General features: G+C 46.5%; 1 protein-coding gene across 3 annotated transcripts; it reads right to left on the bottom strand.

Annotated features, from left to right (window-relative positions):
- Nucleotides 1–4,344: 4,344 nt before the first annotated feature.
- Nucleotides 4,345–23,012, bottom strand: CCDC70 (coiled-coil domain containing 70). 3 transcript variants are annotated; one of them, XM_080571832.1, is made up of 3 exons: nt 22,827–23,012; nt 22,568–22,726; nt 11,336–13,532 (listed from the first exon to the last, which is right to left on the bottom strand). In XM_080571832.1, the coding sequence occupies exons 1-3, from the start codon at nt 22,887–22,889 to the stop codon at nt 12,828–12,830; spliced, it is 927 nt and encodes a 308-aa protein (XP_080427958.1). In that variant the 5' UTR covers nt 22,890–23,012; the 3' UTR covers nt 11,336–12,827. The 3 variants fall into 3 exon arrangements, 2 of the variants coding, with proteins under 2 accessions (XP_080427958.1, XP_080427957.1); XR_013942723.1 differs by lacking the exon at nt 11,336–13,532 and adding an exon at nt 4,345–6,676 and having other exon boundaries at nt 22,568–22,958; XM_080571831.1 differs by having other exon boundaries at nt 22,568–22,958.
- Between the last annotated feature and the right edge of the window lie 368 nt (nt 23,013–23,380).

Below are 23,380 nucleotides of genomic sequence, written 5' to 3'. Positions count from 1 at the left end.
TGACTGGGACTGACGTAAGTCAGATTTGGTAGGTTTTTTTCTTCCTAGAAACTGGAAGAAATGTCCATGGTCCCTCTGCAGGTAAACTTTAGACAGTACGTGCAGTAAATCCCATGCACTCTTACTGTACCAAACCCTGAGCATATTTGCAGGGTCTCTTCTCACGAATTTCAGACCTGTAAATCCTCGACACAGGGATAGGTGGGGCAGTGGAGCAGGAGCATGGGAAGGAATCTTGAACTGCCTGGTTTGAATAATTTTAATTATTTCATTTGGCTAATAGCAGCCGAGAGTCAAGGGGAATGAAGGCAACTGCTTATTTCCCAGTAACTCAGTAGTGACTGTGAGAGTGCTTTATATTGGGGTGATTATACATTTCCCTTTTCTGATGTTTACGGCTCTCATCTATTTGCCCACAGCAAGCTTGCCTGCCTTACCCCCTCCTGTGCTCTGAAAGCAATTCCACACAAGTGATTTCTTAAAAGAAGGTGTTTCTAATGAGGCTGGGTGTTTTGGAAAAGAGGAGGCTGGCTGAGCTTTCTTGAAATACGAAGGAAACCTAGGCAAGACCTCTGGGCTGTTTATTTAAATAGTCAATACCCATGTGCTGGATGAGCCATTCTCTTTGGCTGTTAACTTTTCCACCTTCTGCTAGTCTTTCATCTTAGGTAAGTTGCTCTTTTAAAATATTGGCACAGGATGCCAGTGACACCACCTGGAGAAGGAATGGCTAGCTCTGGTGTGACAAGTGCCTGCAAAGAACTGCAGGAAGATGTATCCACCCGGTTTTGTGAAGGGAACGATACAGCTCTTGGAGTGCTGGTGAAGCTCTTTCATTGCTTCGGGCGTGGTGCAGCTCCCATTTCCCTCTGACTTCATTGGCATCTGGCTGAATCCCAGTTCCTTTGGAAGATAATTAATTGCAGAACAGCTATCCTTGTTAGTGGTATTCAGCCCCCACTGAATTTACCACAAAAGCAATTAGCAAGGACTTGGTAGATGGCTTTCCTACAGAAAAAGCTTGGCTTGACTACAGGAACCAGCATTTCCCATGGCCTCAGAAAGCTGGGGAAGGCATTTCAGCCACAAACCCCCCCGTGGACATCCAGTCTCTGTGTCCACATCAGATGTCCTGTTCCCACCATCGCTGGCCCTGTGCTGAGGACCACATGGCACTGTGTTGGGATCACACATTCCCCAGGGCTACACCTTTCACCACACGGGAACGCGCTGCTTGTCCCTGCCCCTACATGAGGTCATGAACATCCACCAACACCTACCAGCTTCTCTCCAAGTCACTTCATTGCTTCACTGCCACGATGAGCAGATCGTCTTCAACACTCATGGGCACACTAAAGAAATATGTTTATGGATGACCACATGCTTTGCTTCAGAAAGCGTTTACATGGCTGTGCCCTTTTTGAACGATTTGCTCCCCTGGTCTTTCCAGGGCGGCATCATCTCCCGATGGCATGGCCAGGCCTGGAGGATGCCTGCCTGAGAGCTTCTGGACATCCACCTGTGCATTCATGGGAAACACTCAATGTTCCTGAAATACCTTTAAAGTTCTCTTTAAGGATGAAAATAATAATGAGAAAAAAATAGTGCTGTTTTTAGGCCATGCCTAAGCCCTGCTAGAATCTATCTTTATCTGTGCCCAAAGTTACTCTTAGGTATTTGAGAAAATCCATAAAATGTAGCAAGATCCGAGCTACGCTGTATTTTGAACTGTGTCACGAGACAGCTATGTCACAAGAGGACTACTGGTGCAGCCTTTTTGCTGATGTAGTATTTTGCCATCTGGACCTTCCCCCTCAATAAGTACTTGTAAGTAGTTGTCTTCTCACCGTGCTTTGGGCAGAATAGCTACTAGCTCTTTAACAACTACAACAGCTACCCGCAGTAGCCAGGATACATGGCCAGCTTCCAGCCTGGCTCCTTGCAAGCCTGGTGGGGTATGGCTTCCACCTCTGCAGCTCTTCCTTTTTGTAGACTGGTTGGGCATGCTTTTCAAATCCTCAAGAGCTTGGCTGGTAACATTCAGAAGCCAACTCCTTTATTAAAATCAAAAAAAAAAAAAAAAGGCCTATGCTGAGCCAATGTAGTAAAACGCAAATAGTCCAACATAATCCTGCACCAACAATTTACAGTTCAATACAAGAGGTCTGTTTTTCTAGCTCCCCGAAGGCTGTGACTGGTATATGTAAAAGCAAGAGGGTTATTTTGTCTCTCACTGCTGTTTCCTTCTGGCCAGCTCTGGGGAATGAGAGAAAAATCATATCACGGATCATCTCTCACTTTGATTGCAATTTCAGCACTGGATATTCGGATGCCGTGATGATGAATATACTGAGGTTGCCTAGTGTGGTAAACTGGCAAAGTGGATTTTCATTATGAACAATAACTAATCAGTGAAGGGGGACAGAATTACTGATGGCATCCAACACAGAAACACGGACACTGACGGGGTTGGTTAGGACATAATCATCCAAACGATGAGAGTTTATTGTCACCAGGGTCATGCTGCTACCTTTTCTTTTTGTGGACATACCATGGAGCTGGTTGTGACGTTGGAAGTCCCTCTCGGTTCAGATGTTACCCTTTAATGTGGGAGGATTTTCACAGTGCAATCACCTAACAAATCTGCAGGACTTCTCTGATGGATTTTTAAGTGCCAGAAAACTTCTAGCACCATGGAAATGGCTGGTTGGCTGGTGCTCAGCACGAAACTGCTGCCGGCTGCAGAACTTGGTTGAAGGAGAATTAAGGTTGCTCTTACTTTTAAGGTCACATGCTTCAAACCTCTGAAGACTTGGAAAAGCCTAGTGATTAAAACTAAACTTCTGAAAAACAGGAAACACCTAACACCTGGAGCAGTGAATGCTGTCCATGCCAACACGGGTTCTTTTGGTGCCTCCTGAATTTGTTCCTAGTGAAGACCAGCAGCTTCCTCTGTGCCACTCAGGACTTTATAGACCTTTATAGACCTATAGCTGTGCCAGAGCCATCCCACGTTTCCCACTTCTCAGGTTCTTACCACTGCATCCTTTCCACTTCTGGAGATGGAGAGCCCAGAACCACATACACTGTCCAAAAGATGACACACATATTGACTTTGACAGTGCCATACTTAGTTTTTCTGCTCTACTCTCTGTTGCTTCCCAATTAATTCCCAATATCTGTTTTTGTTTCTTTGGTCCCTCTTGATCTCCATGTTGATGTCTGAATTGCTCCAGGCCTTTGGTAGGTCTGGGTGTCATTGTGGGTATGATTATACACCCAGAAATGCCTGTTTGCACATATACATACACACAAATGCACATACATGCACATATTTTTATTGGTATTAAAAACCATCAACATGTGATAATTATGTTGGCCCATTTAGTGTTTAATTTGGAGACAAGGCAGAGAGTGGATTTTCTGTGGAAGCTGCCAAAAAGCTTCTCCGTGATGGCAAATACCTCTTGTGTATTGGAGTCTTCTCTTGCCCTCACTGCCTCGGCTCTCCCAACAAATCCAGATTTCATCAAAACTGACCGACAGCCCAAGTCTCTTCCACGTGTCCTTGGCCCCAAGAAAGCTGTTGGATGCGAGCATCTGTGAGTGAAGTGAGGATGCTTAAGTAAATGGTAAAGTGGGCAGAGTCACAAAAAAATGCTGTGTCTGACATCTCAAAGCCCTTCAGAGAAACAAGCAGAAAGCATGGCTGTGCAGCCTCAGCGTTGCAGTAGGCCCCAACGGCCTGCCCTGACCTGAGGGGAAAGCAGAGTCCTTTGATTATTGTTTTGCACACTGTTGATTATATGACCCCTCAGGAAGCAATCTTGATTCCCGCTGGAAAAAAAAAAAAAAAAAAGTCTGCAAAATTATCGAGGCACTTCAAAATGGCTGCAAATGCCTACAACAGTCTAAAAATACGCACCAATGGCAATGTGTGCTGCACCAGCTATTGTCTCTGTACTTGAGGTTGTGAACTGATAATTTCACATGCCAGCACTCAACAGAGTGGTCCAGCACCACTACATAAAATGCAAATCATTTTAGCAGCCAAACATTGCATATATTTCTTGCTGTTTGCTGTTCGGCAGAAAATAGGCATGTTATGAGGAGAGCTGTCCAGACTGGAGCTACTGTCTCTTTGGGTTTTCCTGGCCACAGACTCTCCTTCCAACCAGCACTTCTGCCTGGTTTATTTTGATATTTTTGCCTGCATTTCCCTGCATATCACACATGGTATGATAACCGAGAGACAGAGCACAGCAGAGGGTGACGGAGGGTGACATTTGTTGCTGCTGCTGCCAGCGTGGGTCTTGGAGGAGTGACAGTGCCAACACCGACCACCTGGAGCGGAGCTGTCTGTGGGATGACTTAGCTGTTCCTTAGGAAATCTAACCCACAGGTTTCCCATAATGTCTGTGGTGTACTATCATAGTACCTGGGTAAAAACTGTGTTCCTCTTGTTACAGGAGAGGGGTTGGCCTGCTGCTATATCTGGGACCTCAGCAGTGGCTTCAGGCAAGGAGAGGAGAAGGCGGCTCTGGTCACTGCCATGTGTAGTGCCCCCAAAACCCAGGGTCAGCCCTCTGAGAGACGTGTTCCTGCTGTCAGACAGGTCACCCCAGCCCAGGCCCTTGAAGGTATGCAGGCCTTTCGTGCATTAGTCGCATTTTGTGCCTGAATATCAACCTTTAAATCTTTGGACTACCTAGACTTGTCTACCTGGACTTTATTAAGGCCTTTGACACCGTCTGCCACAAGATCTTTGCAGACAAGCTGTTGATGTACAGGCTGAATGGATACCAGGCCAGGGGCAGTGGGCACCAAGGGGCAGGCAGGAGGCTCCCTCTGAGCACCAGGCAGCACTTGTGTGCTGGGCGGGCGGCTGAGCACTGGCCCAGGCTGCCCAGAGAGGCTGTGGGGTCTCCTCCTGGGAGAGCGGCACAAGGCGCCTGGACGGGGTCCTGGGCACCCTGCGCTGGGGGGCCCTGCTGGAGCGGGGCTTGGGGCCGGGGGCCTCCAGAGCTCCCTGACAGCCTCAGCCGTGCTGTCACTCTGTGACTCTGTGGATCCTGAGTGCATAGCTTAGGTTTATAGTGTGGTCATTGTCCTACCCTGACATCCAGACCTATCTGTGTCTCTCATGTCTGCCTGTTTCCTTCCCAAGTAAACTGCAGCACTCTGGGAAAGGACACTGGTGTGCCCCTGGGCTTCCAGTATGGCAGCGGTGTGCACCCAGGCCATGCACGCTGGTAGCACAGACTGCTTGTTTTCCAGCCTGTTACACTGCTACAACATTAGTCCTTAGCACACAGAAGAGCTGCAGGATAAAACTGCTGGAGAGTGTCAGATGCTCAGCTGGTAGAACATGCTTGCGATGGGAGCTGAATCACAGATGCCTGTGAGAGAGGAGTAGCAAAAAGAGCAACCTGTGGGAATACTTATGCAGAAATGTTGTAGATATCTCCTCACCTGCTGTTCCCCAGTCAGATCTGTTTGGAGTTGACTCTGGTTGGAGTAGGTTATAAATGCTGTTCTGTGAGATTCTTGGATTGGATGCTAAAAATACCAGGATTGTAAAGATGTTTCTGGCATTAAAATCTGGGCTTGGTCCGTTCCCTCCATGTATATCAAGCCATGGCCATGACCTGGCTCCTGGCTCAGTTTGTGTCTGCCCGCGCCAGTCCTCCACGATTGCTGGTGAGTGCACCAGGTCCGTGGGCCTGTGCCTGGAAAGAACCCAGGAGGTGGGTGGAGCACTCCTTAGAGGTTCTGTGGGGACAGTTGGGTGTGGGGACGTGAGACCAAGCACCAGGGAGCTGCTGCCCTCCAGCCACGAACCCACCCAGCCAAAGATGCACATGAAAGCCCACCACCCTCTCCAGAGCTGGTGCTGTGGGAAGAAAGTGGCTGTAGGGTTGAGGAAGGTGCGCCCTGGGAAGCAGTGGTCACCCTTGGATTTCCAAGGCAGAGACCCCTGAACGGGCAGCATGATGTGTGTTGGGTGTAAAGCACGCTGCTGCTTTTGGTGCAGGGCTGTTGCTTCCCCATGGAGGGATCCTTGCAGGCCTTGCTATTTATGCCTTCATTAGAAGGAACATCAGTTTACACAAAGTCCTTCTCCCCATTCTGCTCCCTACCAGGGCCAGGTGTGCCTGGGAGGGAGGGAGAGGTATTTCAAGCTGTATCCACACTATGAATTGCATCTGTCTCCATCCACCCTTGATTACATCTGCTCCTGGGGAGATCTCACTCCTCAGCTGATCCATGTGAAGGGTCAGGTCATGCAATTGTTTCTTCATCTCTTAATTATTTCACAGTATTAATGACTTTCCCTCGGGCTGCTGTTTGGGCCACCTTTTTACATTAAACCTAGCTGCAGGCTGCACAGATGCAAGTCTGAGTGGCGCTGAGAAGAAAATGCCACGTATCTTGGTATGATGCAAGTCCAGTAACAATCACTTGAAAAATGAAGTGTGTATATGGCAGGGAACGACTGGGGAAGTTATAGCTTTCTCTGCGGTGTGACTTTGTGTCTGGGCTGCAGCTTGACATCGCTATGGGAAAAGTGGCTTTTTTGTGCGTGCTCACAAAAGAGGCGCCTGCTTTACTTTTGGTCTTACTCATTTCCTTCAGCCTGTAGTAAGGCAGTCAGGGTGCGAGTGTGCGGGTCCACCTGTAAGGACAAGGGAAAAAAAACAAACAAAACATGCATGAATTGGAAATCTACTGGCAGGATGAGCAGCTAAATAACAGCTTTTCAACCCAACTTTTATTTCAGTGTTCTCAGTCTACCTGAGCAGAGCCCTGGAAATGTGTTCACATGAATAATAATAATAACAGTAATTCTACTGGAAGAGCTCCCACGCCAAAATGCTCAGAAAGCTGTGCCGCGGGATAAGAAAATCGTGATGCTATACTCACGTTAAAGACTTGGAGGATGGATAGCTGTGTGAGATACTACCCTTAATTAATTTTTGGCATGCTGTCCTTGAGCGGCATGGTGAAGAATGGGGTGCTAATGAAGGTGATGCAGTAACAGCCCCATGCTGAGGTCCCCAGCATTAGTGCTGCGATTTGGTCCATCATTAGGTGCACAGCTCCTGCTGGGAGTAACCAAAGCACCACTTCCAAGAGCAGAGGTAGTACAGCTCAATGAGTAGAGCAGGGGGCAAAAAAATCACAAAGAAGAGGATAGTTTGCAGCCAAGGAAAGTTGGTTGTTTGCTTGGTGGCTTTGTGTCACTGATAGCGTAGTGCAAAGCTGAAGATCCAAAATCCAAGGTGTGTTTATCTTTAAAACTGCCACCATGGTTTCTGAAGATCCTGAAGATCCAGAAGAATCACAGCTTTTTAAATACAGATTTAGATAATTATTTTTTTTTTGTATTTTTATATACAGATTTAGATGAGACCTTGGGATATTTTGAGTACTCTGAGGGATTGCATAGACTGAGAAAACTTCTGGATCAGGACCAAAATCTTCCCCCAAAGTCCCCAAATTTCAAGAATCTGCAATTCTCTCCCTCTCTGCCAGTCATTCTCCTGCTTCAATCAATAAGTAATGGAAAATTAAGAAAAAGAAAAAAGAGAGGAGAGATTCTCAGCATTACAGAGTTGTTTAAAAAATACATCTTCTCAGTGGTTCCTCTCTTCTTCAACTCAAAGTAGATGTTGAATTCTAAAGGTCAAAAGCATGGTTATTTTTTATTATTATTTGATTCTAATTTGTTTCTTCTCTAATTGCTCCTTCTCTTTCTCTTACACTCTCTGCATCCACTCCTCATCAATTCAGTCTTGCTTCTTGGCAGAGTGGCAGGATTTGTATTTCTGACTGGATGCTCTCCATACCTCCAATTTTGCATGAGTCACAGCTCTTTTACACTCCTCCTATGCAATGACTGTCATGAAGAGTTGGAAATTATAGATGTACGCACACACACACAGATATATATACATACATATACTGAATAGATTTAATTTTATTCTGTGTCTCTTACCGTTCCAGCTTATGACACCTGCAGACATGTCAGCTGCCTTAAATAACTCCTCACCATTTTTTCCTGTTTTGCATCTCCCACGGGTTAGCTCCACAGATGCGTCAGGAATGCTTTTTGATGACTGCATTTTTACAAACGTGCAGGTGAGCTCAGGAGCTATTTATTTCTCCTATTCAAGTATTTATGCTGATTTGGCACTAATGATTCAATCTCTTTACTGCTCTGTGAGGAAGTTGCTGCCATCCCTCTGTAAGACCCATTGGGCTTTGGGTTGTTCCGTGTTTCTAGAGGTACAAAGTTGCAGTCCATCACTTCCACCATTGTGGCCCTGAACACAAAATAGCCTTCAGTGAAATTTTAAAAGGAAAAACTCTTGAATGTCAGTTAGAAAGACGAGTTTTGGGTTTATCAGCATCAGTTGGCTTGTGACTGAAGTCAGGACTGGCATTCAGTGTGGATAAAGCCCAGACATATTTTTTCTGTAATATTTTCCAAAATACTTCCATATTTTTCTCCAATTTACAGAGGATTTCCAGGGAAGGATAACAAGAAGTGCATGGCCCACACCAGAGGGCAGGTGAGCTCCGGCACAAGCCAGACATTCCCACAGCACCAAAGGGAGAGCAGGAGGGTTATTGGCTTTAAATGATTGGCACTGCCAACATATAAGGTGTGTTTGGGTTCACCATGTTTCCCTGTATTTAGGTTTTATCCTTCTGAAATTACACAAATTATACTTTTTTTTTTCTTTTTTCCTGCCAAATACCTTCTGCAATACAGTATCTTCTGCTGCGACCTAGACTTTTGGCATCTTTGGGATTGCATCTGGATGCTGTAATTTATCTCATTTTTTTCAGTCCTGTGGAGGGAGGGCCAGAAGTAGGGACAGAAGCCTTCCAGATATCTAAAGCACATGGTCAGTGAAGGAGGACAGAAGGAGATGGACAGGTTAGTCTAGGGAGAGTTGGATAGAGAAGACAGAAACAGGCGTCCGACAAATAAATACAGCGTAAAGAGAAAGACTTCTCCATGTCTGCTGTGGACAGGACTACAGGTAAGAAATCAAAAGTGCAATTAGGGAGACTCACCTCAGACACCATAAAAATATTAAAATGAGTGAAGCCTTAGAGGGTAGGTGGTGGCTGTACCACACCAGTGTTAGGGATGAAGCATTCAAAAACTGTTTAGGCAAGCATTTGGACAGAGCATTATAGGTATAGCAGCTTTTGAGACACAGGTGGATCTGGCAGCTTCTTTAGGCCCTTCCACCCTCCTTTAGGTGAGCCCGTGCTTTAAACTTCTCCAGTTCTTCAGGCATGTCCTCTTCTTTCTTGCCCCAAACAGCCAACCTATGCCATATTCGCAAACAACTCTATCAAGAGAGGTGTATTCATGTATTTTTTTACTCTGAATTTCACAGCTCTACAGCATCCATCTGTGTGTTTTAAAGGTGGCAAACTTCAAGCACAACAATGGTTGTTTTATTTGCTCCTCTCATTTTCATCATTCCAGAAAGTCAGTAGAGACTGGCTTCATGCCTGAAATTCGTCCTCAGTCCAGGGCTGAGCAGGTGTCCTCTAATTTCCCACTGAGAAATACCAACCCTTGTAAGCCCTTGGTACATGGCTCATTTCTTTCTCCAGCAATGTCACCCCAGCAAGTGCCACCGAATGGCACCGATGTCAGATGCCATCTGAATGCCAGATGGGTGCAGTATTTTGGGGGGAGCTACCAGCAGTTTAAAACTGTATGAGTACACCCTTTTTTTCCTGGCTAAACTTTGGTTTCTTCTCTGCTGGAATGTGCAATGTCTCAAGTTTCGCAACCATTGTATTATACTGAGAGCATTCTCACCAGAGAAACGCTGTTCTGCTCTCCTGTGCAGGAGGAAGTGAATAGGAGCTCTCATAAGAGCATTTCATGTGCTTCGAGTTCTTTGTGAGAGAAAACATACCTAATTTTAGTTTAAATGGATGTTAATTTGACATGTGGATTTGAATAACTGAGATAAATTCTTGGCTTTTTGACATTAAAATATATTAAGTGACAAGTGCTTTTTGCATACTGTTATTTTCTGAAAGGTTCTTTCTCTCTATAGCACCTAATGATAAAGCTCGAATGCGTAAGTCCCCTGAATTTGCAGGAAGTTGCACTGAATGGTCTAATAGGTCATTTTTATCTCTGGCTTACATAATAGAATAATAATAACAAAAGTTGCAAAACATTCCTACCATGGCTGAATCAGCTGGCTTTTTTATGGGCTGGTTATTCACTGAGCAATAAATATTCATGGATCTTTCAGGATAGACATAGTGCATAATTTGTCCTGAGCACAATTAATCAGGACACCCAGCCTTATCCCGCAGCAGATCACAAAGGACTGAACTTGAGTGACAGCCCAGGTATGCCTGACAGTTGCAGAAGTCACTCAATTCTTCAGCAGCAATTGTAAAGGTTTCTACACCGTGTCCTTGAGTCTTTTCAGTGTAAAATCCCATATATATGGGATTATATCCCATAAGGGGAGTGAGCTGCTAATGCTAGCATACAAGAGAAAAATCATAGTCTGGTTTGACTGAAAGGAGGAGAAATTGTCACTGTTGACCTTGTTCCCCACTCTCCTGGATGTGCAGAGGGTCACAGGGAGATTTGCCTCTAGATCAGCCTCTCCAGCTCTGCCTTCAGAAGAGCAGAGCATCTGAGTTTAGTTCATCCTGGAAAAAAAACAACATAGCAGAAAGGCAGGGCAAGAACAACAGCAATTTCTGCGCCACAGCTGCTTTTATCAGCAGAAGGCACCAGGTCTGTGCTCACACCACATAAAATATTGCTCGACATCCACCATGTGTTTCACTGCAGCTATCGAGGATTTTCTGCAAGAAGCTCCTGCACGCTGTGGAAGAAGGTGGTGCACTGGCAGTAGTTGCTCAGCAGGTGAATAATAACCCAAATCCCTGTGTGTATCTTCTCCTGATCTTACACACACATACATACTCACACAGCTAAATTTATTTCCCCCTTGCTGAGGGACTTGCTGCCAACTTTCCCTCCAGCTTGCATCTGTTCCCACACACTGCTGACTCCTGTAATCTCTCCCACTTCTCTCCCCACCCTCTGCCCCTGTCAGCTAGGCAGAGGTTGTGTGGGGTTAAACCGAGCAGGTGATGTTCCTGTCATGCTCCTGAGAAGTTATGTGGGGAGTCAGAGTCCAAACCTGGTGGAACAGCAAGAGTTTCATCATTAAGACTCATAGGAGTCTCCACTGTGACTCTTAAATGTGGAGGATTGGAAGGTCATCATTTATCAGTTGATATTCCCCCGCACTCAGCTCTGGTGAGGCCGCACCTTGAGTACTGTGTTCAGTTTTGGGCTCCTCACTACAAAAAGGACATCAAGGCCCTGGAGCGTGTCCAGAGAAGGGCTACGAAGCTGGTGAAGGGCCTGGAGCACAAGTCCTGTGAGGAGCAGCTGAGGGAGCTGGGGTTGTTTGGAGAAGAGGAGGCTCAGGGCAGACCTCATTGCTCTCTGCAACTACCTGAAAGGAAGATGTGGGGAGCTGGGGGTCGGCCTCTTCTCACAGGTAACCAGTGATAGGACTAGAGGGAATGGCCTCAAGTTGTGCCAGGGGAGGTTCAGGTTGGAAATGAGGAGACATTTCTTCTCAGAAAGAGCAGTCAGGCACTGGGACGGGTTGCCCAGGGAGGTGGTGGAGTCACCGTCCCTGGGGGTGTTCAAGGAGAGGTTGGATGTGGTGCTTAGGGACATGGTTTAGTGGGTGACATTGGTGGTAGGGGGATGGTTGGACTAGATCATCTTGGAGGTCTTTTCCAACCTTAATGATTCTATGGTTCTATGATTCTATATGAACTGTTGACTCGGTAGAAACTTCAAAAAGTTAGGTGACCGGTTGTGAGCTCCAGAACACGATCTCAGCCATGAAACCCTCACCTCATGGCTTTACCCACCCATTGCTCAGACTGCAAGACCTCAAAAGAACAAATAATGCTTAGGTGGCCAAGAAGGCCAACAGCATCCTGGCTTGCATAAGAAGCAGTGTGGCCAGCAGGTCTAGGGAAGTGATTGTGCCCCTGTACTCGGCTCTGGTGAGGCTGCAACTCGAGCACTGTGTTCAGTTTTGGGCCCCTCGCTACAAGAAGGACATTGAGGTGCTCGAGCGAGTCCAGAGAAGGGCAACGAAGCTGACGTCTCCCTCACAGTCTGGAGAACAAGTCTTACGAGGAGCGACTGAGGGAGCTGGGGTTGTTTAGCCTGGAGAAGAGGAGGCTCAGGGGCAACCTTATCGCACTCCACAGGTACCTTAAAGGAGGCTGTAGCGAGGTGGGGGTTGGTCTGTTCTCCCACGTGCCTGGTGACAGGACGAGGGGGAATGGGCTAAAGTTGCGCCAGGGGAGGTTTAGGTTGGATATTAGGAAAAACTTCTTTACTGAAAGGGTTGTTAGGCATTGGAATGGGCTGCCCAGGGAAGTGGTTGAGTCACCATCCCTGGAGGTCTTTAAAAGACGTTTAGATGTAGCCCTTAGTGATATGGTTTAGTGGAGGACTTGTCAGTGTTAGGGCAGAGGTTGGACTAGATGATCTTGGAGGTCTCTTCCAACCTAGACGATTCTGTGATTCTGTGTGATTCTGTGATTCTGTGAAAAGGTGTGCAATGGCTTTAAAGCAAATAGCAGCAACAAACAAGCAAACAAACTACTCTGATTAACATGTATATCTAGAGATGTTATTTCAGAGAAGTGGTTGAACTGCAGCACTGTTAAATAAATGCCCGTATATGTGGCTTTCCTGTTTCCAAGCCTAGGAGAACAATTTACGCTCTTCCTCTGCAGGCAGCAACACCCCAAGAACCAACCCCAGCAACAGCCAGGAGCAGCCCATCCTCTCTCTCGGGACCAAAGGCCTCCTGCCAGATCAATATCTTCTCCTCCTCAAGGGTTTTTTCATCTTCATGGAGTGCTTCCTCATCTTTCCAGACTGCTCTCTCCTCTTCCAGGAGAGCTTTTTCATCTGCCCACAGGGCTTTTTCTTCTTCCCATAGGACTCTGTCCTCATCCAGAAGGACTTTGTCTTCCTCCCAGAGGAGCTGATCTTCTTTCCAGAAATCTGCATCCTTCTTCCAGAATGCATTAGAGTGCTTCCAGAAGTCACAATATTCCCTCCAGAAGGTTTCTGCTTCCTCCTGAAAAGCATTTTCTTCCTCCAAAAAGGCAGCTTCCTCCTCCCAGATGGGCTTTTCCTCCTCCCAGAAGGCTTGGATGGCCATCTTGAAAGCTCCAATTTTTTCCCGAAATGCCTTGATCTTTTCCCGAAAGTTCTTCATTGTCTTCTGAAAGCCCTGAACCTCCTCCCGAAAGGCTTTCTCAGCCTGCAGCTTCTTGAGGAGCTTCTCTTGGCGGGAGGAGAAATAGGAAGAGCAGGACATCACCTGGGAATGGCAGCTCTGGTTCATGGTCCAGCCTCGGTGGTCCTTGCTGACGGAGGGGGCAGAGACCAAGCCTGGCCCCCACCTCTCACTCTGTGGCCCATAGGAGAGAAGATTGATGGGTGCCAGTGATGTTATCATCCAAACCTACGTCACAGCTGGCTTAAAATAACATTATACCAGAAATAAAGGCATTTATCAGAAGTGAAAAAGAAATCCCTGCCCAGGTCTCAGCCAGCACTAGCTGTGGTGGTACCTAAAAGGGAATTGGTGCGATGTGGGACAAAGGCCAGGATTTCTCTGTGTCATTTCCCAACGTGACCCCAGGTGCTGCTGCTTTTGAGAGGGACCAGCTGTCTGTGCTGACACCAACCGATGGCACCACACTGCTCCCCCTGATCCCCAGTTCATCTGGTCCCAAAGTGAAGGACAGAGGCACCAGCCTTTCCTTTTGGTGCTCGAGTCACTCCTGCCTCTCTGAATCTTGGCTGTCTTCTGCCCCTTCATAGAGTCCCAGGTAGACCCTGAAAATCACAGCTTCCAGAGAAACTTGAACAATGAAGAGAAAACAAAAATCTGATTTTCCATTCATTAACCTGCCTAATAATTCTGCAGCTAGGATTAAAGCTGGTTACTTATTTATACTGTTTTGTTATATTTATTATGACTTACTGCACAGTGTCTCCAGCCCAAAGCAGGGAGCAGGCTGTGTCATAAATAAAAAAAATATATAAAAAACAAAACAAAACAAAACAAACAAAAAACTTGCTTATTAATATGTTATGAGCCTGTCTATCCCTCACTGAATAATCAGGAAAGGCTCCAGGGGCAGCAAATGCAATGCAGATGGTGGCAAGATGTGCGTGCTCTCAGTGATGATAGAGGAGGCAGGGAGTGTGCTGGGGGGGACCTGCTGGGGGTCTTTGGGTGAATGCAGGAGAATCCTGGCTCTGCTGTCTTCTCCTCATGCTGCTTCCTGGTTCCTGAACCTCCTCCTAGAGCAGGAGCTTTTTGTGGGTGCTCGGGGCACGGGAAAGGAGGAAGGCAGCCACCTTGTGCTTCACTCTGAGGGAGTTGTGGGCCCACCAGTGTCTCCCGCTTAGCATGGCAAGGATCCCAGCAAGAACTGGTGTGTACACCGAGCTGGGCTGTCTCATCTTTGGGGGGTGGTTAGTGGTACCACAGCACATGACTAGAAGACTGGAAAAATTAGGTGAGCAAATGCTGATTGCCTGGAGTATGTTATTACTTGAGTTTCAGAGCAGCTACTGAAGCACCAGCCATTTCTCCTACACCACAGGGGATCCTGACACCAGCTCTGCTCTCCCTGAGCTTTCTGAGGGGCTCCTGGGTTGGCAGGTCCTTTTTAAGTGCAGAAATGGCAGTAAATAGCACATTTCTGCTCCCTGGGATTGCAGTTGGCAGCAGTTAGGGTGATGGCATTTCAGCCTCAGCCATCCCTTTAACTCTGGTAAGGGGCTCCTGGCCCATTAACAACCACAAATACACCATCCTTTCTTTAAAATTAAGGTGTTGTCGCTTCCACTTAGACAATTCTGCTGCACTCATTAGCATAGATCGTGATACTACAGGTATTTTAGGTGAGGTCCTCTGTAGCCTATACAAGCTGTGCACCTCGTCAGTCCCATCACATGGACTCAGTGCAGCCCTGCCCAGCTTGGTGCTTGCACTGCTGATGCTGGTGGCAAGCCCTGCAGGCTTTCACGCTGTCTGGTTTTGCTCTTAGCAACACAAGGATGAGATTTTACACTAGGATCTCTTCCCCACGCCAACCAGAGTGCCATGTGGAGGATGTAGGCCCTTACAAGTGCTGGTGCTGCAGGGGAGTTACAGCGCCGGAGCTAAAGCGCTGCTCTAGCGTGCACAGATTTGGCTGCTAGCACCCCCAGGGTAATATCAGAAACCTGTGTGCAGAAATGGGTCTCCTAGAGCTAACCACAGGTGGCCGTGCCCTGTCCTACCCCGGGGAGGCAGGGCCTGAGCCTCTCCTGGGGGCACACTGCCCCGCGCAACGTTTTTGGGCTGGTTTCTTTGCAAAAGCAGAGCAGATTCGCTCTTGAAAGCACTGCAGAACCAAAGAAACAAGGACAAGGAGAGCCAAGGAGACATTTCCTTTTCCCTCTTGCCCTTTCAGGGTTCAGGTGAACAACTCCTTAGGATAACGACTTTGACTCTGGCACAGAGGAAGCAAACCAGGAGCCTACACACAAGCATCCAGTGCCATTTTAGGCACTCGGGCATATCTAACCTATCTGCAGGTGGTCTGGGAAATGGTAGCATGTTGGAGACCTATGTCCTTCAGGAGCTGCAGGTGGAAGCTGAAGGAGATACCCTGAGGCATACCAGGGCACAGGGCACCCACATATTATGTGTGAGTCCGTCCTTTAAGTCCATCTCTGATTTCTGTGCTTAAAGCTGCCTTCAGATCCTGCCCCAAGAGGCTGCCAAATCAAATTAGGAAAACATCTTAATTTTATGAAGCTTCCATCTCCAGAACGTTCATGACATAATACAAGTAAAACTTTGAGGACTTTTTCTCACATGGTACAGTAAAAATATTCCCATTTGTTCTTTTATTGTGCTCCTGAGGCAGGCTTATAAAGATGTGGGGTAATTACATCAGAGTATATTTTTCAATTAGAGCATCAATAGTATCTCACAGAAAGTGACTAAATTACATCATTTTGTTCCACAAGTCTGCAAACGCTCTTTCCATTGTCATCAAAATAGTAATAATTGGGTTTCTGCAGACATCTCTAAGAGTGCAGAACTAATGGCTATCAAATCTGATTGATTATCAAATCTCAGATCCATTCTTTTACTGGAGTGAAGTCTTATGGATAGATGCAAAATGAAATGGATAAAACAACCCCTTTACTTCCCAGGACTCCTGTTCTCGTTCTTACCATCTCCTACCATCAAAAATATAAGACCCCAAAGATATCAAGTGATTGTGGTCCTGCTTTTGGAAAACTTAGCATTTGTAAAACTCTCTAACAGGGACATGCAATACTTACAGAAGTGCAGTCCTTTACGGCACCCAGGTATCTGACGCCCACTGGTGACAGTGACCCGCCGGGCACCTACAGTGATGTAATTTCACAAAGCTTCAGATCACCCATTCAAAGCCAAGTGATGCAGGGTGGAGCTGAAAGGAGTCCCCGGGCTCCAGGCACAGCCTGAGCCAAGGCTGGTGCTTTGCTTCATTTTCATCCTGGTTGTTTCTGAAGAGCACCCACCTGTGGGTTGCATTGCTCTCGTCACCTCTCCTGCTGTAGGGTTACCTGCTGGAAGACATGACCAGCACTTACACTAAATGTTAGACGCGTGCTCAGATCATGTTTTTCAGTTGTACACCTGAATTTGGCAGCTAGGGTAGGTGCTATTGTATCTCGTGTTATTTGAACAAAACCAAGTGGTGGAGCTCAAAAGCTAAGCATACATACAGACAAGACCGGACACTTTCCTGAAGTTCACCTGTGATCCTAAATCTACCTGGAGGCTTGCTTTAAATGTGTAGGCAGAGTTTTAAGTTGGTTGGTCCTACAAAGCCATTGGGAAGAAGCGATGGATGAATGGATTTGAAGATCAGGACTGTATTTATAGAAGGTACTTCAACCTGGATTTGTGTTCCTGTTGCAGCTCAGCTCCTGATACTGCAGGATGTGGAAGAGGCACTTTAGTGACAGCAGGTAATGTCCCCATTTTTCTGCTGAAATTGTATTAAACTTTAGAGGAAGCTGTTTAGTTTCTGTTTGGTTGCAGACTGCTTCTGTAAGCCACAGGAATCCCTCTGCTCGTGAGACCTTGAGCCAAATTAATCTCAGTAATTGAACCTGGTTGGTGATAAAAACGATTCAGCTGGCAACTCAGGACAGGTAGAAAGAATGAGATGCTTCAAAAGGAGTGTATGAGAAACCAGGATTAAAAACCATCACGATTAGTAGGAGACAACTCTTGAAAGCTGTTTCAGGTCTTCATTTTTTTATTATTTTTTTTCAGACCTTCAAAGGTCTGAAAATACTTTAGTTGGATAAAATAAAAATACTTTAAATACTTTAAATATGTATAAAAATACTTTAGTTAGAAGAAGCTTCTACCAAAATACTTCTTTCTAGTGGAATGGCTCTGATATTCCTTGTCTGAAGTTCAGAAACTATGTGGGGTTTTTTGTTCATTTTCTTTTGTTTGGTTTGGTTTGTTTGTTTGTTTTACATGGAATAGTTCAAATACAATCCTGTTTACCGAGAAAGTCTTGCTGTCCTGGCAAGCCTCTTGTTACCCCCAACCCCTTTTCTTCTTCCCAGATGAGATATTTCCATCTTTGCAAGTGGGTTTGCCTTTGATAGTGTAAAGGTTTTTCTCTTCTTTTAGGTTTGCTTCATCCCTGCCTCCAGGGACTGTTTCTTCCCAGAATGTTTTTATGTACTGTATGTTCCTGATATAGCTCCCTGTTCAACGCCATAGCTGGAAAACACTAATGATGGAAGGAATACTAGTTAGTCAACTGCTGTCTGAGCTTTAAGGGAAAAATTGTTTTTCTAGGCAAGAGGTTTTGGTGACACAAGTGACATAAGCAGCACAATGAGCACCGAGTGCGGAGGTGGCGTGGTGAAACTTTTGGTGAAAATAAATTTCTGTCCTTCCAGCTTTCACCATCAATCCACAGGGTTGCTGCAGCAGGATACGTTTTTTCTTCCTCTTCTGATTTTTTTTCAGTAGTCCCTTTCCTCCTCACCAAGTAGGATGCGGTGCTGAAGAGGACAAAGAGGGTCTTTCATCTTTCAACTGCTCATCCTTTGCCATTTCAACACAAATTTCCTGGTAAAAATGTAGGGATGGATTTCGCTCAAAGCACTTCCAACATCACTGCTACCAGCAACAATCTTCCTGGCAAGGACTGGCTGGGCTAAACGTTGGTCTCTGGCACATCAGGAAAAGCAAACACACATTTTTCCTCTCGAGGTAGAAGGAATGGGGGAGGAGGGGACATAGGAAAGTATGAGGCATTCTCAGGACTTGGAAATTTGTCTGGATTCTGTATATGGATGAGGATTTGGGGGCTGTTTTCACTGTGAACCGCCCGCTTCTCACCCAGTGCAGCGATGACAGGCGGCCGCTGCCGTGGCAACGACACCTGGAAGACAAAGAGGTGCTGGGAGACAAAGAGCCACCCGGATCCTTTGCCCAGAGCATGCAGCAGTCCTGGCACCCCTAAGCCCCCCTTGGTTGTACCACAGAAGCACTCTGATGTCCCAGTTAAGATCATGGTCCCGGTGCTGCTGCTGGCAGGCGATGCACAGAGGAAGCCTCAGCTCTGAGGATCAACCACAGTTCGCCAACATGAGCCCTGCAACTCTGCAACTGCCTGAAAGGAAGGTGTGGGGAGCTGGGGGTCGGCCTCTTCTCACAGGTAACCAGTGATAGGACTAGAGGGAATGGCCTCAAGTTGCGCCAGGGGAGGTTCAGGTTGGAAATGAGGAGACATTTCTTCTCAGAAAGAGCAGTCAGGCACTGGGACGGGTTGCCCAGGGAGGTGGTGGAGTCACCGTCCCTGGGGGTGTTCAAGGAGAGGCTGGACGTGGTGCTTAGGGACATGGTTTAGTGGGTGACATTGGTGGTAGGGGATGGTTGGACCAGATGATCTTGAAGGTCTTTTCCAACCCTAATGATTCAGTGGTTCTATGATTCCTATTCTGTGGCTTCTATGTGTGTGTGTGTTTGTCACTGTCCCAGTGATGGCTCGAAGCAGTGAGGACAGGCTTGCCCTTTGGTGACATTTCCACCACATACCAGTGGTCCTCAGGGTGGGTGAGTGACTGCTCTGCCTCGGTGTCCCTTCATCCTTCATTAAAATGGCATCAGTCACTTTCCAACCAATGTTTATAGACACCTCGCCAGATTTTCTCACCTGTCAGGAGTCTTTAATTTCTCTCCACATGGAGCTAAGTCATTCAAGGGAGCATCTGTGTTCCTTGAAATGTTCCTGTACGTGAGGGATCAACTGTTGTTGCTGCAAGTGCTCAGGTATCTTTGGGCTTTGGAAGCAGATATTTTTAGAGAGAAAATGGGATGGCGAGAGATGGGGAATCACAAAAATATCTTAACTGACCTTACTGAGAGCCCCATATATGCCATAGGAAATCAGACCAATGTTTGGTGGAAGGAACTTTAAGCACCTTCCAGTGGCGTATCAAAGCCCAGTTTTGGTTACAATCCCATTTTGTAAGTATCAGCTTTAGAAACAAACAATCAATCAATCGATCAAACAAAAACAAACAAACAAACAAAAAACCACTTTCCAGAGTTCCCAGAGTCAGTGTCCCTCACTCACAGATGTTCCATCACATCATCGTCTTCCAAAAGCAGTAATATGAGGGGGAGACGTCTTTCCTTTGCAGCCGTGCACCTCCACAAATAACTGAGAAACCATCTTAACAAACCTATTCCAAACAAACACGTCAACCCTGTAGGTTCATCTAAACAAGCCACATACCCCACACCTCTGTCTTTTCAGAAGGCATTTCTCATTTTCTTTATTTCTTTTCCTCTGCTGTTTCTATATGTTGTGAGGCCTCACACTACATTTAGGTCAATCTCTTACAATTTCTGACAAATATCAATATTGCTATTTTCCTAATACCGAATAAAGTCAGCAATGTTGATCAAAAAAAAAGACTCACCATGTGTTTTTATTACTATTACTCATTACAGTAACCCACAGGGTGTCCACTAGCCGTGGCACTTAGGCTGTGTACTGCACATACAATACAGGACAGTGCCTGGAGAAGTGAGGCTGAACAGATTAAACAGAACTGTCTTGTCCTATTCAGCACAGGACTGCCATGCCCTCTCTGCAGCTGCAGTAGGTGGCACCTTGAATGGCTTAATGAACTGGGCATACGTGAAAGGACAGCACCAGCAATCAGCATCTCCTGGGGAGGAAACTAATGGCCAAGAGCTCAGGGAAAGCAAGGACGAAGTTTTCTGCAAATGAAATGTCACGTGTTAGGGTGTGAGCAACCCGAGGTAATCAGTGCACCGAGGGAAGAGAGCACAAAAATGACCTCAGGCTTCAGTGGAGGACCAGTCCTCGTGAACATCTTCCAAAGAGGTTTCTGCAGTGTAACACCTCCAAGGTGAACACAGAGGGCAACACACCGAATAGTTAGGTCAAACAAAGAAAACCAAAACAGCCTCACACCATCATTTTTCTACATTTTAGCTTGGAGTCAGACAGGTACCTGCTACACACAGGCAGGGTGCGAGCTGAGCAGGCTCCAAAAGGAACACAGACCTTTTCTTTCAGTTACCGCTCAGATCTCCCTAATACTCAGGGCAAAGTGTGGTCAACAAAAGTGTCACACTCAGGTGTCTGTGCCCCTTTCCTACCCCCTGAAGATATTAAGTAGGCCTTGCAACATGCTTTCTTAACTAATATGGCTGCAGGTGAGGTAAGCTCTAGTCCTAAATCATTCTTAGTTAGTTCTTGCTGTTTCTTAAGTCCACTTGTGCTGGACTTGCAGATCTGAGGATCTTGTGACCCCAGCTGTAACTCAGAGATGAGGCAGGAAGCACCCAATTTAGTCAAATCAACGCTTTGGGCCTCATATGCACACTGTTTTTGAAGACTGGTGGAAAATGCTCAATAACCTGTTCTGCCTCAGAGCAAAAGACCACTGAGATCATCCTTCTGTGCTGGGTTTCTCTTGGGGACCCTACTCGAGGCCTGTATTGAATCTGGCATCCCTTGAAACTAGCTTTGGCTGTGCTACTTGCAATCACCAGCACATATATCAAGTATCTTCTTTGCTGCTATTCTCTTCCTCCTGTGGATAAGAAGAGACCAAGATATAAAAGCACCTCAGTTATCTCAGTCTTCTGCTTACTCTCAGACCAAAACAAAAAGCAAAGCAAAAGCAGATATAAAGCAGACATCCAGCACTTCTTCTTTGTGTCCCCATCCCTCCTGCTCCTTCTGCCTCTCCTTCTTCCCATTCTTTATTTCTCCATTCAAATGATAAATTATGTTGAATTTTAAATTGAGATATTTGTCTCGGGAATTGCCACTCCTGAGACAGCTGTTTGGTTTGTGCCACGTGGGGAACGTGAATGAAGCATGTGAGCGAGCTGTTACTGCAGAGGGGAACTGTGGACCAAGGAAGCAGAAGTGCTGCTCCTGATGAGGTGGTGTAAGAATACAAGACACCCATATCCCACATTCACATCTATGCCCATGTGCATGGGGTTGCTGTTCTTGCGTGAGCACTGCACAGGACGTGATGCTCCTCCCAGCCCTGTGCTGGAGGCACTAGAACCCACTCCATGTTCTGCCCAGGGGAATGTGACTTCTTTCCCCAGTCTTGACCCATTTGGGGCAGGCTGAGGTTGTGCACCAGCAGCTGCAGCTTGCCAGCCAGGTACTGGGAACTTCCTTATGTACCCAAACTCCATAAAAACACCTCTACGTCTCCTCCTTGGACCTGGTCCTCCCCTGTGCCTCCCAGAGTCAACCTTTGAGCATAGTGCCATCTGCTGAGAATTGAGGTACTTGTGCAGCCCAAACAGACTGTAACATCTCACTCACAAAGGAAAAAGAGAAAGAAAACCCTTGGGACAGTAGAATTCATAACTGGGCCACAAATGATAGCACACCTCTGAAACAGATTTTCAGCAGGAGATGCAACGATAGGCCTAACATTTCACCAAAAATTGGACCATTTGCGCAAGAGAGTCTGCTTGCTTATGTATCAGCCAGAGGCCCAATTTACTCTATCTCCAGGCTGAGCTGGCTCCTAACCTGGCTTTCATACATCCGCAACTAGATCTAAAATTGTATTTGGTACCTGAAACTCAGGATACACAGAGTTCTTGAACAGACCCAAAGAGAGCCCAAAATACAGGTCTTGTTATGCCATGGCAGTGCTGGCATGTCCAGGTGTCTAGAGAACTGTGACAACCTCCTCCTTGCAGAGCAAGATCTTGGAGACCACAGGGAATCCTCCTGGGCTCTTGATCAAATAGAAACTGGCCTGGAAGGAAGCATCACTGTTGAAGAAGACATTTTGTTTGCGAAGGGCTTCATTGACCCTTATTGTCTCCCCTACCTGCTTAACACTCACGCTCCTCCCTGGTGCTGTGCTCTGTCTTCCCTCGTTATCTGCTCCACGAACAGTGCTCTCCTCCCCTCGTGATCCGTGCAGGTGAGCATGCCCTTGGTCCTGCTGTGGATGCCTTCTGCTCCAGCCGTGAGCCAATGCTATGTTCTGCACGTGGAAACACATGGCTGCTGCTGAAGCACCTTTCTCGAGCAAACCATGCACTGGGACTCCCACCTCCAACCTAAACATACACACACAAACATACACAGAGGCGAGGGTTATTTCTGCAGGTTCTCTCTCTCATATGGGGGTCCAGCATCTCCAGCATGGCCCTAATTGCTCTCCCTTGGCCCTAATGGAAGTTTGTGGGTAGACAACTGCACCAGAGATTCCCAGCTCCCCGTACCTGAGTGCTGCAGTGAACTCCGTCCTCCGCTTGTTTGGAGTCACTCAACCGTTCTGCAGTATTCCTGCTTGGAAACTCTTCACCAAGTTTTTATTGCACGCTGTAATCACTCGACAATAAATGTATGGTTGTTTCCCCACAAGACTACAAGGAAGGATCTGGGTCCTTGCCTTTGGAGGATTAGTATCCTCAGTCCTGCTAACAGATATGGTGTCAAGTTTGTTCTGTTATCCTCTGAGTTAAATGCACTGACAGGTGGCAAAAGGCATATTTTGTAAGTGAAAAAATCAAATAAAACACATGAAAATGCACAGTGTTTTTGTCTGTTGTCAGTGGAACAATATATTTTATTTATGGCTGTGTACAGTGGGAATATTAGCTCTGATCTGCAGAAGTGCAAATTAAACTGCTGC

The sequence above is a fragment of the Anser brachyrhynchus genome (genome assembly GCF_964034855.1).
Source record: "Anser brachyrhynchus genome assembly, chromosome: 1".
In the NCBI taxonomy this organism is placed as follows: domain Eukaryota; kingdom Metazoa; phylum Chordata; class Aves; order Anseriformes; family Anatidae; genus Anser; species Anser brachyrhynchus.
The sequence above is the reverse complement of the archived record's forward strand: the minus strand, read 5'-3'. Positions and strand labels throughout refer to the sequence as shown.

Excerpts from the sequence above, each read along its gene's own strand:
- CCDC70 (XM_080571831.1), bottom strand. The coding sequence starts at position 22,810 with ATGTTTAGGTTGGAGGTGGGAGTCCCAGTGCATGGTTTGCTCGAGAAA. Across the intron at positions 13,533-22,567 it reads GGAGCGTGAGTGTTAAGCAG|AGTGAGAGGTGGGGGCCAGG; the intron begins GTAGGGGAGACA and ends TATGGGCCACAG.